Below are 19,026 nucleotides of genomic sequence, written 5' to 3'. Positions count from 1 at the left end.
TGAAAACCTTGCGGATCGACTCAGCCAGCAGAGCATTCATTATCTCACGGGTGTGTGCCCTCAAAGCTCAGGGCCTTCTGAAAACTTTAAACTTGCTTTTAGACTGCAACATGATTATCAATCAGCCTTAAGCAATACAGTCCAAAGTATGGTTCCTAATTCCAAGAACGATTACAAACCTGCGTTGTGAGGGCTTTCACTTCTCAATCTCCCTCCCTTTGGAGCTCACTTCCAGGTTTTATCCAGAATGCTGTCATATCTTTAAATCTAGGCTTAAAACACATTTCTTACATTAGGCCTTACCCTAGCGAGCAGTTTGGCTCTCTCTTGGCTTGCTGTTCATTTCTGTACAGCACCCTGGGAGGAGGCTATAGAAATTAACTTGACTTGGTATGGTATGGTGTACTCAAACATTTGTTTTGGTTTTTAATAGCATTAATCCCCTCCGCAGTGGTCATTGCCTGTAGATAACTGACCTAGTTTTCGACTGTGTCGCGTGGTCAATAATCTAGAATGTACTGTAATGACCATTGCATTGCTGCGATTCTTAATTCGGACACTAATTCAACTTTGCCCCAAGCATGAACCAGTTGGTAAGTGTGCTCAGAATTGCAGCTTGCAGATGGCAGTAAAGACATGGCTGACCATGTGGACCTCCAGGTCAATGCGTCGGCTGTCGGTTTAACTTATTTTTAACCTTGCGCAGGGAGAGGTTTGATTTGAGATGATTTGATGTAATGGGTGCTTGGGGAAGGAAATCTCGGATGCTCTCTTCCAGCATGCTCTTTGATCATTTTGCCACTGGCTTTTTTTATTAAAAAAAAATTAAAAAATCAGATGTTGACCCAGTTCTGTATGCCACTCCAGCACCCGGTGTCAGAAGATTCCATTGAAGGCCATCTCTTGTTTAATTATATGTTGTCCTGTGTTTTCACTTCCTCTTAATCATTGTAGAGTGTTTTTAATAAAAGGTTTTAGTTACTACTAGGCTGAATTCCACTTATCCATAACTAGCTTTACAAAAGAAAACTACCAACTAACCTTCACAGTGAGGATGGTAGTTGAAAATGAAGCTGTGAAATCATGAAGGCTCTCTTTTAAAGTGGTGAAATGTATGAGTTCAGGAGAAAGTGAATCATGTTGTGTGCTTGTTTGTATTGCTGCCCCTGCGCTTGTTTGTGAGCCCTGGTGGTGTGGGGGTTAATCTGAACGCTGCTCTCTCGCAGAATGGAGCTGGCCTAATTGCCCTCAAGTAATAATAGCTTTCAAACAATGGAATAAAGAAGAGAAAGTAGGCCTTGTGTCGATTTGCAGTGAATTTGCTCCAGCAGTTGTCATGAAAGGAGGTTTGTGTGTGTCGTCTTTCAGTGGTGTGTGTGTGTGTGTGTCGTCTTTCAGTGGTGTGTGTGTGTCGTCTTTCAGTGGTGTGTGTGTCGTCTTTCAGTGGTGTGTGTGTGTGTCGTCTTTCAGTGGTGTGTGTGTGTGTGTGTGTCGTCTTTCAGTGGTGTGTGTGTCGTCTTTCAGTGGTGTGTGTGTGTGTCGTTTTTCAGTGGTGTGTGTGTCGTTTTTCAGTGGTGTGTGTGTCGTCTTTCAGTGGTGTGTGTGTGTGTCGTTTTTCAGTGGTGTGTGTGTGTGATCTTTCAGTGGTGTGTGTGTGGTCTTTCAGTGGTGTGTGTGTGGTCTTTCAGTGGTGTGTGTGTGTGGTCTTTCAGTGGTGTGTGTGTGTGTGGTCTTTCAGTGGTGTGTGTGTGTGTCGTCTTTCAGTGGTGTGTGTGTGTGTGTGTGTGTGTGTGTGTGTGTGCGTGTGTGTGTGCGTGTGCCTTTGTGCCCCCTTCCTGAGTGTTGGCCTGTATTTGTACCACTCATGAACATACCCGTAAATACTGTACATTACGCTTGATTGTCTTAACCAAAAGATATGCAGCATTTAAAAAAAAAAAAAAAAATTAATTGACCCTGTCTCTCACGGAATAAGAGTGTCTTCTCATGAGCACAATACATGATCAATGCGTTATCAATTTTTTTGTGAATTGTCAGTCTAGCATGCAGGAGACGACACCAGGGTTTCAGTTCCTGTTTTTCAATCAATTCCAACATGTCATTGATCAAAATTGCAATTGGCGTATTCTGTTAAAATTTGCTTCCCACACAGTGGCAACAAATTACTTACATTGAAGTCCCTGTCAGTCAATTAAATTGTCTTCAAATGAAAGCAGTTGAACAATCGCAACAATTATGTCTCTAAACTATCAATTCCAATTCCTTCGAAGGAGCTGGAATTGGGAATTGGTTTTGAAAAGGAATTAGAATTGAAAAACAGGAATTGACCTCAACTCTGGACAACACTGGAAGTTCCTAAAATGTGTCTCTTCAGTTGGCTTACTATACTGTAGTTGCTTTGTGGTCTACAACTCGTATTGTAAACCTGTGCGTGTGAAAATACACGTGCGCCCACCCATGTCTATGTGTGTTGATGGTGTGTTTGGGGCGGTGGGAGGGGAGTGTGCTCTGACATGTGTAGGGGGTCGCTACGTAAGCCCCCCCGCCCCCCCTCGAGCAGATCGCTGACAGGAAGGCGGAACGTTTCAGAAAATGAAAGTGAATCGTCACTGACCTTTCCCTGATTCCTCGGCTCAGCGAGCAGCGCAGAGCTCCGGGTCCCCACCTTCAGCACAGATGTATTCCAATTACACTGCCTTTCTTCAGAAGCTGTTGGCTTGCATTGAATCAGGAGCAGCAATATAAGAATAATGATGCATGTGTCTGCGTAGAGCAAGTGTTCTCATAGCCGAAATACCTGTTGCATCACACAGCCCTCTTCTCTGTTGCTGTTTTTAGGTATACAGTAGAAAGGGTATGTAAATGTCATCCAAATAAATTGAGAGATAGCATGTGGCACAGTGAAGTATTGTTGAAGTCCTGGAAGTATAACAGCATGCAGTGTGTACTCGTGGTCAGAGCAAACTTACTGAGTGACTGGTGAGGAAGTGTGGCCTAGAGCAGAGGTTCCAATTTTTATTTCATTTGTTTAGCTTGGGACAACGACCCCACCAGTGCGTTTTGTTCTCTGTTTAAGAGCCACTAACCTGGTTGTCAGAGCTGATGGACTGGGTGTCGTGGTAAGGTACAGAATGGGTTAAGGGAGAGGTACAGGGGAGTAAGAAGTGTGAAGTGGTGGGTGGAGCTAAGGGAATTGCAGGTAAAGCCGAGTGACCTAATGGTATGAGCTACTGTAAAGGGACAAGGAGCTGTGATACCCACTAACTGTTTGCCTGTTTGTTTTTCATGCAGTCGGAGATTGGCTTCGGGAAGCTAGAAACTTACATCAAGCTGGACAAACTGGGAGAGGTAAGAGAAACACTTCTGTAGCATTATTTATCCTCTTTCTCCGTGGTATATGGTGATTTTCATGCATACATTTTTAAATGACTGAAGTGTCAATTTTTAAGTGTGGCTCAGTTGACCAATTATTTTTTTTTTTGGAAAATGTAATAGTTTATACACCTTTTTAATTTTCAATCTCTGTTGCTGTAAGAAGCATGACACAGCAGTTAAACAAATAGTGCTGTGGATGTTTCATCCAGATTTTAATTATAGATGGCAAGCAACCCAAAGCTTCATCCCCACAGGTAAATAAAACAATGTTCTTAATATAGAAAAACACATGAACACATTTATTAAGTTCCAAATTCAATCCAGCAGATTTAAAGGATGCAGTATGAATTCCTATTTGTTTGCTGAAATTCAGCACATGTGTTCAGCAGTGAAGTTCTACAACGCGGACGTGTTGCAACTGAAAATGTAAGGCCTGTGCTTGCTCTATAATCCCTCCCCTGTGCTCTCGCCCGGGGCAGTTTGATAGAACAGCGGAAGGTCGAGTTCTTCTTCCCATTCTAGATCTTCTGTAAACTCAGCGCAGAGGTAGTAAACCTCGGGAGGGTCTTCACTGTCGATGTCTGAATCATCGCGGAGTTCAGTCTTCATTCTTGAGGCTATCAGGCCGAGGCCGGTCTGTTCTTCTGGGACGGGGTTCGGAATCTCTCGAATTTCTTGGAGGTTGCGTAGGACCCTGGCGGCCCGCTGCACGAGACAGTTGATGATTTGCTCTGACAGTCTGTCTGCCCCTGTCTCGTTGGACGCCCCGTCGTGGACGTTGGGCTCCCCTGCTGCCAGGTCATTCCACTGGAGCCCCTGTTCCTGCAAAGCCAAGGCTTGCTCCAGGTAGTGAAGGGCCATTTCGGAGCTCTCCTCCCCAGTACAGGACAGGCTCTCCGTTGTGCCTGTGCCCAGGCGGCTGCGTCTCATTGACGGGTCATGATCCAGACTTTCTCCTGGTCTGCCTGAGCCGAGGAAGAACTCTGATGTTCCCAGCAGAGCATCAGCAGGTTTCAACACACCCAGCCCTAGCCCAGGAGTCTCCCCTTTGGGAATATCGAAGGGAGAGGTTAACTTGGACAAACTGGGGGCTGAACTGGCCTGACCACCTCTGCACCCCTTCTGTGTGTTTTGGAAGCCCCTGGCAGTCCAGGTGTGGTCCTCTTGCATTTTACTCCATCTGAAAGGATCTAGGATAGAAAAGGCTGACCTTGCCTTTCTTCTGACCTCCTCATTGTGAGTCGAGGCCCGTGTCCGGGTTTGCGTTCTCCTGCTCTGCAGTGACTTGGCCTCATCGAGGACCAACGCTGGGGGAGCCGAGGTAGTTCTTTCAAAACTCCTGGGCTGAAAGGCTTCCGAGCGCTGGGAGTACAGACCCACAAAGTCCACGGCTGGTGGTGCTGAATTATTTGGCATTGTAAAATCCTTGGCTCGGGCGGTCCAGCGACATGCGTGGGCAGGATAATAAAGATTCTCGTCCATCCGGACGTCTGAGTCAAGGTTTTCCGCCTGCTTGCACGGCTCCAACAGGTTGTTGCTCTCCTGGTTTGGAGGCAGGGTCCCCCTGGATTGGTAGTAGAGGTAGTAAGAGGAAGCAGCACAAGCACAGGCCCCAACAGCCAGTCCCGCAGCGAAGATGACCGGTTTCACACAGAGCATGGGCGCTGGCTTGCAAATATCAGACGAGTCCTTGGTGCTGGGCCACATTCTTCATATGGGTATGCTGAATGAACAAACAGTTAAGACTAACTTTCCATAAACTCTCCTCACCCAAAACAAGCAGGACTTCAGACATAATTCTGGAGCTCCTGAACATTCCAGCTTTTTACATTCTAGAATTCTGGTATGCTTTTACTGAACAATGGTCTTGCCCTGTATCTAGGCAGCACACAGATACAAAGGATATCCAAAGAATGGTTATTATTATTATTATTATTATTAGTTTTTAACTGTATGGCATTGATGAAAGAACAACCGAAGCCAGATGTAATGGCTTCTATTGGTCATGTCAACAAATACAATCAAAATTGTTTTATAACCCACAAGCTTATTTTGTCTTCTACTGTATAAGCGATTTGGAAATCGCACACGCACACAATCTGCCACACGCAAGCATGAACAAATGAATAGCATCTGCTTGTATTCAGGGACTGCAATTAAACATAATGATCATTCTTTTGTTAAAACTGCACAATGTCTTTTATGCAGTAAGAGAAACACATGCACAACATAATCACTTATAATGCAGATAGAACACATTGCAATAATGAAAACAAAATGAGTTATTTTCTTGGACAACAGCCCCCCTCTTTCCACCCAGTCTGTAACCATGCTACTGATGCCTAGTCCTACACTCTGTCTCTGTCTGCTGTTGTCAATCAGGGCTTTGGGGTTTCTCCAGGGGAGGTCAGCAGATGGCGCAATAGTTTCAAGCTTATTTGTGTTTCTCAGCTTCTAATTTATAAACATCATTTTCAATTCAATTCAATTCAAATTGGCTTTATTGGCATGACAATAAAAATAATTGTGTTGCCAAAGCACATACATGGCATAACCGACTCAAATATACAGACAAAGAATTTTTTTTTTTTTTTAATACTAACAGTATCCCTCCTCCCTCTATATTAATACAGCAAACAGAATCCCTCCCTTCCCCTCTATATCAAACAGTACCCCCTTCCCCCCTCTATATTAAACAGAATCTCCCTCCCTCCCTCTATTAAACAGAATCCCCCCTCCCTCCCTCTATTAAACAGAATCCCCCTCCCTCCCTCTCTCTCTCCCCCCCGCAGGGGACCTACGCCACAGTGTTCAAGGGCAGAAGCAAACTGACAGACAACCTGGTGGCACTGAAGGAGATCAGACTGGAGCATGAGGAGGGGGCTCCCTGCACAGCTATCAGAGAGGGTAGGGGTGCACTCTGACAGCGTGAATACACAGGGTCAGGCAATGTCAGGCGCGCAGCTCTGATGCATGAGGCAGGACTCAACATGGCTAATTGGCCCTTCTATATTGACCTGCTTTCATTAAGGTTAATGTGACAGGCTGCTTTTTGTATGGTGTGTAGTAGATGAAGTGAGCACTAATGGATGAGATCCGGATAAACATGTGCTCATACGAAACGGAAGTCACCTTGACTGTACGGCTGGTTTCACAGACCCCAGTTTCACTAATCCTGGACTGCCTTATGATACCGTAGTCCAGGATTCATGCTCCTCGGTGGTCTGAGAAACCAGACACGAGTCATCATTCAAGAAACATTTGGTGACCTACATTAGCTGTTTAGTGCTATGTAGGTCATGTATGGAATGAAAAACCGCTGTGAAATGGGGGTCTTATTTCCATCCCTGGCTGTGTGCCTCTCCCATCTCCCTTGCAGTGTCTCTGCTGAAAGACCTGAAGCATGCCAACATCGTCACTCTGCACGACATCATCCACACGGACAAGTCGCTCACCCTCGTCTTCGAGTACCTGGTAAGGGACCTTTTCAAATTCCCAGCTGTTTCCAATCTAGTTCAATAGTACTAAACCAAAAGGGTGACCCGCAGCAGATCCCAGCCACTGAAACAAGCTTGACTGCGCAGTACTGCTTTGGCTCAGTACCAGTCCTGTGTGGGTTCAGCCTGTTGTGGGTGTTGTTCAAACCCTGGAGCGCACTGCAAACGTAACGAGAGGTGTTTTTTGTCTCTCTTTCAGCCGTTGATTTTATAATATTATTTCTTGCCATCTTCTCTTGCCAAGAGCCCCTTGAAGATAAGATGTGTATCACAAGGGTTCTATTCTGGTTAAATAAATGCATTTGCAATTTGAAATACTGGCCTTGTATGTTGTGTCATTACATTTGCTTGTTGCTGATCAAGGGATTTCTTTCCCTTTCTCCTCCTCCCCTCCCCCCCCATCTCATCCAATCCCATAGGAGAAGGACCTGAAGCAGTACATGGATGACTGCGGGAACATCATGAGTGTGCACAATGCCAAGGTGAGAACGCCCACCTGCCCACCTACTAACACACCTTCAACACTGTGGTGCTGGGGGGTTGGATATGTGCTGTCTGTTTCACCCAACCCAGACTGCATCCTTAATAAACAACGTGGTATCCTTGAGTAGGTAATAGTCTGATCTTCAGATTTGTATATTTTAGAGACTTAATAATGGTTGTGATTTGTTCAGCTGTTTTTTTTTTTTTGCTTGAAGCCAATTTAATTGACTGACAGTGACTTCACGTGAAGTAATTTGTTGACTCTGTGAAGAATACTGCTAATTGCAATTTTGATCAATGATCTGTTGGAATTGGGAATTGATTTCAAATATAAATTGGAATTGAAAAACAGGAATTGACCCCGACCCTGCAGGTGACTCATCCAACCATTTAAAAAAAGAAAACGCTTGATTTCAAAACAAACAAAACTCAATCTGCATTGTGATGTTACAGCAAACAGTACCAGAAGGGCTCCTCCGATCAGTCAACACAGCTGTACTGAGGCCATGGGGTTTGTTAGGTTTGAATCTGTTTACCCTCCACAAACCCAATCATATCTGTTGTTTGAGTTACACAATACTGCCCTTTTGTGGGGGTGGTGACCTTTTTAAAAGTTGTCTTTTCTTTACCCTGATTTTGATTATAAAAGTGAATATTTTCCCATTAATAACCATCGTACCTAGTTAGGGTTGGAAATAAGACTCCCACTGCATAGCACTTTGATCCATTCCTGGTTTTACCGTGAGTTTAAAGACACCCCAGAGCTTGTTCCCTGTACACTGGGGTTAATAAGGCACATATTAAAATCTTAATATGGGTGAGACGGCAATGCAATAGGAGTCTTGTGTCCATCCCGGCTTGTAGCTTTGAGACCGATGGGCTTCGGTAAATCAAGAGCAAGTTGCTTCTAATGTAATGAGTTGCTTTCTTGCATTCCTCTTGCTAGTTTATGGTGTTCGCAGAGAAAAATGGTTATAAGTCAGTATTGGAGCCACACAACCCAGAGCCACTCGGAATGACTGCAAACTGCAGAATGGTAAAGGGAATATAAACATCTAAAGCATAATGACACTATCACTATTTCAGAACAAGAACATCTATGCATTTAAATACAGTTTTGTTAATTTTGGGCGTCAACAGGGAGTTTAAACGTCATTAGACAAGCAGGCAGTCTGTAAGGTTTGTATTGGCTTGTCCTTTTAATAGGCTGATCTGCAAGATATGGTTTGAACAAAAAAAAAACACGAGATGACTCATGGACCTTTGGCTCCCTCCAGCGGTTGCCTGGAGAACATCTGCTGTCGCAGTTGCTTTTAATGTGTAGTAACCAAAGTTTAAAGATGTGTTTTCCTCCTCCTAAATTGGATTAATGTAGTTCAACTTTTCTGTTGTAATAAGTGTGTTTAACCTCCAGTTCTTGGCATGCATGTAGTTGTGTCAGTACTGCTTGTGTCAGTGTTTATACGGAGGGACTGTCCGTGCCATGTCTCCTGTACCTCCTGGTATCTCCTGGTTCTATCCTCAATCTCTGACACACCCATGTAAAAGACATCTTCGCGTATTGATTGGAGGGTAAAAGTGTACAAAGACTAAGCGCTCTTATTGAAGAGAAGTTAACGTCACGGGTGCTTTTCTGAACTGTAGGTAGTTCTTCAGTAGGGCTGCCAGATAGTCTGTGTGTTCCACTCAGGTTTTCAATGCGCTCTCCCCGACAGATCTTCCTGTTCCAGCTGCTTCGCGGGCTCTCGTACTGTCACCGACGGAAGGTGCTGCACCGGGACCTTAAGCCGCAGAACCTGCTGATCAACGACAAGGGGGAGCTCAAGCTGGCTGACTTCGGTAAGACCCTGGAGCAGGGGCAGCGAGGGAAACGCTTCTCTGCACTGCGCGGCGCGCTGCCTGGAAGAGACCCAGAGCTGCAGTGCAATCCAATTAGCGGGTGGCGAGGCATTTCTACTTTGTCCGGCTCTCACAAGGACTGCACTTAGGAAATTATATTTCCATTTCCATTTATAGCTTTTGTTGAGTATAGCTGAAGGTAAAGGTAGCATTCAAATTGGAGGTAGGCCAATTTCCAAGGCATTACAAAGGGTACCACTTAAGGTGGAGTTTTCTAACTGCAGTTTTGTCTCTCTTTCTTGTGGATAGAGCATAACCAGGCATCATCATAGAGCTGCTTGAACCAATTTATTCGGATTGTGACCGCCACAGAAATCAAGTGAAGGTCATTGGTGTTGATTGGGACCATTTATCATTCAGAGTGAAACAGCTGCCTGGATTTGTGTGGATTGCTGTTCTCCACAGTCTCAGAAAAGCAGCAATCATCTTCACTTGTTTTGCTTTGGTAAATTAGCCCAATCAACACCAAAGAGCCTCGCCTGGTTGTCTGTGCCTGATTTCTGTGAGGAGCTCAATCTGAACCGTCTGTTTGTGCAGCACTAGTCTAATGCAGTCTAATGTAACTCCCCACCCCCCTGCCTGCCCTGTGTTGCTGTTGTGTTCCAGGTCTGGCTCGGGCCAAGTCTGTCCCCACCAAGACGTACTCCAATGAGGTGGTGACGCTGTGGTACCGGCCCCCCGACGTGCTGCTGGGCACTACAGAGTACTCCACCCCCATCGACATGTGGTGAGCATCACGGGCTAGACTGCTAGCACGGAGATCACCACTGTGCACGAGGGGGGGCGGGGGATCATCTGTGTGTGTTGAAAGAAGAAAATCATAAAACTCTGCTTTTGAGTTTCTATATTTGGCTTGTACTGTACCTCCTGTAATCTCGCCATGAAACAGTACAGATTTCTAGTCCTGTTTTTTTGTTTTTTTTACTGGATTTGCTTGTCGTTTACGCCTCTGATTCACTTGAGATGCAGATTCCCGAGGGTATCCGGCATGCTTCACCTCCTTTGTCATACGTTCAGTTTAGTTTTTTTGTAAATGCTATATACAGTACATTTCACAATCGCTGCGCTGTCTTACAAACTGCCCAGAGGGGTTTTTATGTTGTGCTCTTACAGAGCTGTTTGATACTCTCTAAATTCAGAATATGAATCCCAGTGCGTCATCTTCATGAGAGCACTGCTGTGTGACCTCTAGGGTCAGGGACTGGTGCTTCATCTCCTGCAGTTAAGCGCACAGGAGTGTTTGATGTCCTCATTCTTGCATTGATTAGATTAATTAGCCTCCCGTTCTGCGGGAAAGCAGACTAGCATATTCTGAGAGCGCACTAGAGGAAAGTACGTCTTTGCATTTGGTCAAAAGTCCCGTTCCCACATGTGTTAGCCTATTTGTTTTTTTTTTTTGGTAAGGAAAAATGTACAGGCAATTGTACGTGCTGAGCCTGCAATGGCAGCATTACAAGTACAGTCTTGGTGTATTTTGATTCATTATAAAACAAGTTTTACAAATCGGAAACAATTTTAGAGACAAACTAGCTTATGGTTCTGAGCCTTTATAAGGCTGTTAAACGTTTATATGAAAATCGGAGCGCACCGGTTATACGGTAGAACGCCACTCCTTTAAACTGCTCACCCCAACGTTTCCCACTGTGTGCTTCCCTTTATCTGAAGAGCTCTCGTTCCTGTGTTATTATTAACCCTCTCTCTCCCCGCAGGGGTGTGGGCTGCATATTCTACGAGATGGTGACGGGGCGCCCTCTCTTCCCCGGCTCCACAGTAGAAGATGAACTCCATTTGATATTCAGGATACTGGGTAAGAGACGGCTGCAGTGCCCAGCTAGGGGGTGGGTGGAATGCATGGAAGCCGGGGGCCTCGAGTGACATGGTTCTTCCCGTTCTGTGTTTCCAGGGACACCCACGGAGGAGACGTGGCCAGGGGTCGCCACCAGTGAAGAGTTCAAGACGTACAAATTCCCCCGCTACCGAGCAGAGCCGCTCGTGAACCACGCCCCCAGGTGCGTCCCAGCTAACCTCACCACTGCTTTAAAAACCACAGCCGTCCCTCTCTGCCCTAACCCTGCATTTTAATGTGCTGAGAATCTTTTGGTTCTTCACTTGTTAGTTCAAGAAGCACAGATATTGTGGAGATAACGCTTTAGATAAACTGCTTCCCGATAACCTGTAGGAGGTCACTTAGTCTGATGGAGTTTGAACCAGTACACATGAAGGGACCCTGGAATCACCATTGGCAATTTTTCAACTAGTCTTTTGAGAGATCTGCATATTCCAAACTGAAGTATAAAATGCAGGAAAAGAAGCAACAGATCTGTGATAATATTGCCAGTGCTAATAAAAGGTAAGAACTTCAAACCCTTGCTTGGCACTCCCTTGAGAAGTTCAGGTTAGTGCAGATAAGCGTTTTTGTCGATTTTCTTAAACAGCAGGGGCAGCGCTGTGTGTGTTCTTGTCTGCTGAGGGGGAGCCTGTCTCTGTAGTGAGCAGTATGGGGGATTTGTGTGAGAAAACGAACTCTGCTCACAGAGCTTGTTCTTCCTCTGCCTGCAGGATAGACAGCGACGGTCTGGATCTGCTGTCAAAGCTTCTGCAGGTAATTTGTTTCCAGCTCTTCATTCATCACGTACTGCGCTTGGGGGACGCAAATGCATGATAGCCTCACGTGAAGATGCCATCTCCCCCCCTCCCCTATTTATAAAGCCATGAAAAAAAATGTCAATAAAAATGTATATTTGTGTATTTTCAGCTATTGGTTAATGTGTTAGTTGGGTTTTTTTTTGCGTTTCGTTGCTGACCCCGTCACACTCGGGTCCCTCTTGTCTCTTCTCTAGTTTGAAGCCAAGAGGCGAGTGTCTGCGGAGGAGGCCCTTCGGCACCCGTACTTCAAAAGCTTTGGAGAGGCGGTGCAGACGCTGCCTGACAGTAAGTGTGCCCCACTGCAGATGCACTACCGAGGGGCTGAGCACTTTGAAACATGTGCCCACCACACAGCTACTTTGCTGTATATTACAGATACGCTTCTGGACAAAAAAAGCAAACGATGAATTCATACACAATGAATTAATGTGTGCAGCGGTGTGCCTGTAGAACATGTTTGTAATGATGGTATATATTTAAATGGAAGTCTGGTAATATTTTGCAGTACAGCTAGACATCCTTCTGCTTCACTCCCTCTTGTGGTAGTGCTGCAGCAGGAATCTGGAGCTCCCTCGACTCTTCATCTCTCTGACTCGCTGTGTTTGATTTACCTGCAGCTGCGTCCATCTTCTCTGTGAAAGAGATCCAGCTGCAGAGAGACCCAGGGAAGCGATCGTTGGGGCACCCTGAAGCAGGTGGGCGAGGGGCAGGCAAAGCGCTGTGTTGAGAGGGCAGGCGACGGCACTCTGCAACATCTATTCAGTGTCTGGTGCAGTTGTGTTGCATGACGGTACTTTTGTGTTGGTTTAGTTACCCCCCCCACTAGGGACAAGAATCTTGACTTGGATAAAGTGTACAAACGCCCTGTCTCCTATACACACAAAGCTCACAGGGCTTTACATCTAGAGAGTCGCTTATCTAGTCGTGTTGCAACTTGTTCAAGACGTTCTCTCTAGTGAAGGTATCATGATTTTATTGATGTAAGGATGTGCCTGCCTCCCTCTGTCTGTTCTTTTTGTCACGCTGCACTTTTACTTGTATCTAATGAACCAGTTTTCCAATTCTGGTAAAACATGTCTAAATATAAAGTGAAGTGTTTTGTTTTCTTCAATGCTGCCAGCTTTGCTCCTTTGTGTAGTGTGTCTGCTGCTTGTGCATCTTGCAGGAGTAGTATTGTTTATGTGTTCTGTGCCTCTCTGTTGCGCCACAATCTCCGCTCCTGATCTGAAGTGTTTTCACTTGTCCCCTTTTCTGTGTCAATACTGTCTTCTCCTCCTTCCTCCTTTTCTGGTGTTCACTCGTTCTCTTGCTTTCTTTCTTTCTCGCCGTCCCTGTGTCTGTCTCTTTCTCTCGTTAGCATCTCTTAAACTTGGCTCCGCCTCCTCAGAATATTTCCAGAAAGACGGAGCGAAACCACGGACACATTCTCACGTTCTCTCCTCCCCCTCCACCGGCTGAACTCTCGTCCCACTCCGGTAAATACTGCCTGGCTCTGTCTCTCTGTCTGTCCATTGCTCTATCTGTCTGCTTTTCCATTGCTTCTCTACAGAGGGAGTGGCTGTGACTGGTATGCAAAGTTGATGGATAATGCAGAAGCATCGGGTCACCAGGTAGATATAGTGACCCCCATATAGTGCTGGCGTGTTGCTAGGTGAAATTCGGGGAGCTAAATAAGACTCCTGCTGCAGTTTCTCCCATTCCGGGTTTTATTATGAGCTTGATTACCCACAGTGTAAACCCATTAAACTATTAAGCAGTAACTGCTAAGTGCTATGCAGTGGGAGTCTTCTTTCCATCCCTAGAGTTGTTCCAGGATATCCCTGGATAGATTAGGACTCTTACCGTATGTAAAATAACAAGTTCTCAATTTCTAGCATGCTCTGAATTTGGCGGTCTCCCTTTTGAAATGTAGATTTTGCACGTCTGTCCCAGGTCCTGATGTTTTATTCAGATCCCGAAGCAGGCAGTACCTTGTCCGCTAGGTCATGGTCAGAGCCCAGTGTCGAGTATAATTTAAATCAGCCTCCAAAGCGTCAGGTTTGGGTGCAGGGATGGAAATAAGACCCCCATTGCATAGCAGTGTGATCCATTTCTGGTTTTACTGTGAGTTTAATAAGCACCCGAGCTTTTTATCTATACACTGTGGCTTATCAAGCACGTAGTAAAACCTGGAAATGGGTGAAACTGCAATGCAACAGGAGCCTTATTTCCATCGCTGCAGTGCATCCGCCCCTTCACTGTCCCTCTCTGTTTCCCCACAGCCCAGGGAAAGAATCGACGGCAGAGCATGTTATTTTAGCACGTTGGTGGTGAAGCCAGCGCTGCATTGGAAGAGGACCGGCTATCCGGAGGACTACAAAGAAACCAAATCTGTGCTGCTGAGGACATTTTTTTTGGGAGTGCCTTTCCATCACCCATCCCACCCCCCATCCCCCATCCCTCCCCCACCCCCCTACCCCGCCCCCCACTCTGCAGGGGAACCAGAGAACCCCTGAGCTCCCGAGAAGCACCGAGGGGCCTCCTGTAAATAGAACAATAGAACAGACCCTCCCTCCCACTGCCACTGATGATGGACCGACTTTCCAGAGAACATTCGCGATCAGGCAAAATCCCACCATCTCCTGTGCCAACTCGTAGATATATTTATGTTTTGTTTTATTGAATTTTATTGCTTCAGGAAATCATGTAGGAGGACTGGAAATTCAAGGGGGGGGGGGGGATTCTGAGCTTCCCATATACCTCTGATTGCTTGTACGGCTGGCTTCAGGTTTCGGGAGAGATGGGGGTGTGTGAGAGGGAGGGAGTGGTTTTGCAGCCCCATCAGGTTTTTTTGGGTACGTACAGATATATTTGGATTTTCACATCCCCTACATATGTATGTTCAAATCATTTGCAGTTTTAATTGACTGAAACAAATATTTATATTGTATATTCAGGTTAGTTTAAAAAATGAAGCATGCCTGGGCTATTAACAAATGAGCATTTGGAGGGCGGGAGAAGTGGAGCCTTTGCATTGTGCATCCAGCAGAGGGCGACCATGCAGTATGTAAAAATCGATTGCAATTTAAAACTAAGTGATTCATTTCTAATTTAAAGGGGATGTGAGATTAGCCCCACTTCCCCCTCTCTCCAGCCTGCTTCCCCTGTACCAGTACACAGGGAAGGGGTGATGAAAAGGTCATTACTGGCATGTTTTTGTAGATGTGATGATGTCTCCCCAGTATTGTCTCCCAGTCTCTGTCCTGGGATTAGTGCTGTCTCCCATTCCGTGTAATAAGAACCCCCCCCCCCCCCCCAAAAAAAAAAAAAACTTGAACCAATCATGAACGCCATACTGAGGCCGCTGTGTTGTCTTCCAGTCCCTTTTTTATACTGTAAGAAAACTTGTTTCGATGTTTCGACTCCCAGTCCAGTTTCTGTTTAGGATCCAGTGTTGTCTCCCAGTTTCTTTACTGGGGCCAGCCACTTTTCTTTTCATTTTTTTTTCCATCTGGGACCAGTCAAGTAACAGATGAGGAAAGCGTGAAGCTGGAGGAGTTGTGTGAAATAAGATGAGAACCGGATTTATGAATAGGCAGGCACAATAGAATGCCTGTCAATTATTTTTAGAAACGTAGTATTTTTTTTATTTATTATTTTAGGATGATTAAACAATGCTGTGATCTGACACCCCCTCCCCCTAAACACTAACACAGAAACAAAACAAAATAATTGTTTCCTACATTTTAGCAGGATTGGATTTTATTTTTTAATTTTTAATTTCGGGTTTATATATATATATATATATATATATATATATATATATATGAATATATTTAAAAACTAGAATCACTTGATACTAGACACGGTTGTAAAAGTCAAGACTTAAATGTGAAATGTATGTATTTCCTGAACTTCAAAACGGGAAAAAAAACAAGAAAGTAACTGGTGGGCTAATATAGGGTAAGAGTCGTGTGCACTGTGTAGTGCTGGGGTCCAGGGAGGTGAAACAGGTGAAGCCTGGCTTTGAGGGGTGCAGGACTGCTTGGAGTCAAACCAGTTGAATAGGCCTCAGGCACTGGCAGAGCTAAGTGTGTTCAACACATTGACTGCTATGACAAGTAAACGGTTGGGATCAGTTGAATTCTGCTGCCCTGCCCTTGAGTTCTGGCACACTGTTTCCCCTCCATTGCTCCGATCGCTCCGGGTCCTGCCTGTCTGTGCCGGATAAGAGGGGTGGCCATGACCCCCTTGGTAATGTAAATGTGTATCTCAACACCCGCCCATCTCTGTATCATTTTGTACATCACCGCTACCAATAAACCCGAAATGAACTATCAGACTTTGTGTGTGATGTATATCCTTTTGTCTCTCTTAATGTTTGTCAAAAAAAAAAAAAAAAATGGAACAGATTTTTTTTACATCAGTATTTAATTAATGGATTTAAAATGTCTTTAGGGGAAAAAAAACTAAACACAATGAAGTTTAGCACTTCACTTTCAGGGGGGCTGTACGTGGCATGTGACATACTGGGGGGACAAAAAGCACAAGTAAAGTTTATTTTAGTGGTCTTATACCTTTACAACGGAGTGTTTTAGAGGGATGGGTAAAGTGATATGAAACAGTAGAACCACCTGCATATTCTCAAGTGCCTGTCTGTTGGGCTTTTTTTTTCATTTGGATCCTAACATCTCTCTTTGTAGCTGCCTGCCTGCCTACCTGCTTGCCACCTGTCTGCTCTCACTGCGTGTCGGACCAGGTGGTACTTGTAAATGGTTTCAGTAAAGCACAAACTGAATAAATCACCGTGCATGCTTCTGCCAACTACTGCATTACTTGCACTGCCTTGACAGGTGAATTGTCCTGGCAAGGGTGCATTAGACCATTAGATGAACCTGTGTTGCTATCGAAGAGCCTGCAGTGAGAGTGAGGTTTCGGAGTGAGGTCCACTTCACTACAAAGACCTTATTATAGTGTCATTTGAGGTACCGGTAGTCACTGACTCCATGTAAAGGAACTGAATTGAACCATAACTGGGAATGGAGCTGGGGGAGGAATTAGAATGAAACAATGCATTGATGCTGGGTACTCTATAGCCTCAAATTAAATGCATGCTCAAGATTTATATTTTTTCTTCTTGGAGGGTCCCTGACCCACCACCCCTATACTGCAAAATAGCAACTCCGTAATGCTGAAGTTTTTGTGCATTTATTCCATGGTAGTCTGCAGTAGGTGGCACTGTTGGAACAAGCCAATACGGAACTGAAAATCCTACATTTGGCCAGCCAAACCAAAAATGATCCTATAATGGCACTTAGCACAAGCAAAATGACATTAAGCGAGCACATCATGCATTTAACACTCGTTCTTGTGACTACAATGCAGTGTCCCGCAACACAACGCTGAAGTAACTCATGATTTCTTACAAGTACAAGTGTGACCCTGTAACAGCTTTCATTCAAATTAAGGGAGGTATAAAACTGGACTGTCAACAATGTCTGCTTTCTGATGAAGTTGTAAACTGTGGAAGACAGCCACAGTACAGCTGGTGGTACAGGAGTCGTGGAATTACCCTCATTACACATTAGAAGATTTGCATTGTCATCTGTAAAGCATTGAATCAGTATGTGGTGCACAGCTGTGTTACTCGTGTCACATGTATACAAATCCTTCTTTTTCACTTGCAGTTTGTGAATAGCCAGCAGATGTAAACACGTGGCGGTTTCTGTGTGTCCCTGTAGAGCAATAATGCATTTTTACTACTATTTATTAGGAATTGTGCTGTAACATTTGCAACATAAAAAAAGGGGGTGTTTTTGGACCCATTGCGTGTGCAAGGTTTAACATCTTCAGCCCCGCTGAGAGGGGAGTTCTTCATATTACAGTTGTGGATTGCTCGGGTTCAGAGAGGTGGAGACTGAGCTGTGGAAAACTTTGCTGCTAATTCATTCGAATCCCATGGATTTTTTAATACTGAAAAGCTGTGTGAATGATTGTCTTATAATTGAGCCTGCTTGAACCTGTGACCCCAAAGTTATCAAAATGTGTGAGTTTTACGCTAATACCACATTCAAACTACAGTGAAAACGAGATTGTGAATGGCAACCACATGGTTTCAGCACGTGTACTAACCCCATTTGCATTAGGTAGTGTGGAAAGGATAAATTAGCGAGACTTGTTTGGCGAGTATATTAAGCAACAAGCGAGGTCAAAGACATGTTCAGAAATGAATAAAACAAGTTAACTTTATGAGGGTTAGGGTTATTCTAATCGGAAAACTTTCCTTGCGCCACTTGCTAAATGTTTAATTTTAACAGTGGTTTTTTGCTGTTGGTTGACAATGAAAATCAGGTGTTTTAAATACAATCCTCTCACACTCTCCATCGCCAGAGTTATTTCCAGCACTCAGACTAATTACAGGCCTTTAGCAGAGGCTGTGAACTGTGCAGTTGCCGGGGGAGAATAACTGGAAATAAATTAGCAATTTTCATAACTACCGCACATTTAATTAAAATGCAGCCCCGACAACAAAAGCCTTTCTGAATCACCCCATACTTTTTCAATGGCGTCTTATGAAGAACAGAAAACATCATTGTGTCCTAATAGCCCTGTTTCTTTCACAGGCTTCCAAACGATCATAATCCTTTTGAGAAACTCACACACACTCATAAAAAAAATAAACACTGTTTAAATTCTTCAACCCTCCCCCCACCCCCCCACATTTATAAGTCTACTGAAGTCATACCCAAACCCCATCCTTCTGCTAAAGTCTTTCTTTCTGTGTGCTCATTCCTCAGCCCTCCCTCACCATTCACACCAGCCCGCAGTAATCTTAACTTTTATGTAGGACAGAGTCACTCTGCCTTTGAAACACACAAAGGCCTATTGAGGGTCTGATTTAGGTAATAGCTCATTTCCTTTGTGAGGCAAAGTTAATGCCCGGACTGACAATGCCAGAGCCAGTCCTTCAGCCTGGCACACTGGACTGCAGAGCAAGGTTGAATCCAAGCATGGAGAATCTGTTTTTAGCTCCTTTAACTCTGCTTAACGTAACAGAGAGAGCTTCAGTTCTCACAGTCTGTAAAACCCACCAACAGGTCCAGCTCAGGGATGGATTTAGCTTAGCAGAGGGTTCATAGCTCTCAAC

At 44.7% G+C, this 19,026-nt stretch overlaps 1 protein-coding gene across 8 annotated transcripts in view; it reads left to right on the top strand.

The window, feature by feature from the left end:
- LOC117412230 (cyclin-dependent kinase 17-like) overlaps window positions 1-16,219 on the top strand; it is a 45,781-nt gene extending 29,562 nt beyond the window's left edge. For 5 of the 8 annotated variants that reach the window (XM_058999952.1, XM_058999951.1, XM_058999948.1 and 2 more), the window contains 13 exons: window positions 3,292-3,348; window positions 6,168-6,282; window positions 6,755-6,849; window positions 7,292-7,354; window positions 9,071-9,194; window positions 9,861-9,981; window positions 10,964-11,061; window positions 11,158-11,263; window positions 11,814-11,856; window positions 12,095-12,185; window positions 12,518-12,595; window positions 13,258-13,375; window positions 14,162-16,219. In XM_058999952.1, coding sequence (XP_058855935.1) covers window positions 3,292-3,348; window positions 6,168-6,282; window positions 6,755-6,849; window positions 7,292-7,354; window positions 9,071-9,194; window positions 9,861-9,981; window positions 10,964-11,061; window positions 11,158-11,263; window positions 11,814-11,856; window positions 12,095-12,185; window positions 12,518-12,595; window positions 13,258-13,358 — 1,092 coding nt within the window. In that variant the 3' untranslated portion in view covers window positions 13,359-13,375; window positions 14,162-16,219. Of the gene's footprint in view, window positions 1-3,291; window positions 3,349-6,167; window positions 6,283-6,754; window positions 6,850-7,291; window positions 7,355-9,070; window positions 9,195-9,860; window positions 9,982-10,963; window positions 11,062-11,157; window positions 11,264-11,813; window positions 11,857-12,094; window positions 12,186-12,517; window positions 12,691-13,257; window positions 13,376-14,161 lie in introns of all 8 variants that reach the window. The other 3 variants (XM_058999953.1, XM_058999949.1, XR_009308849.1) reach the window with 2 other exon arrangements.
- Window positions 16,220-19,026: the final 2,807 nt, after the last annotated feature.

Source organism: Acipenser ruthenus, chromosome 25 (genome assembly GCF_902713425.1).
Source record: "Acipenser ruthenus chromosome 25, fAciRut3.2 maternal haplotype, whole genome shotgun sequence".
In the NCBI taxonomy this organism is placed as follows: Eukaryota; Metazoa; Chordata; class Actinopteri; order Acipenseriformes; family Acipenseridae; genus Acipenser; species Acipenser ruthenus.
The sequence above is the reverse complement of the archived record's forward strand: the minus strand, read 5'-3'. Positions and strand labels throughout refer to the sequence as shown.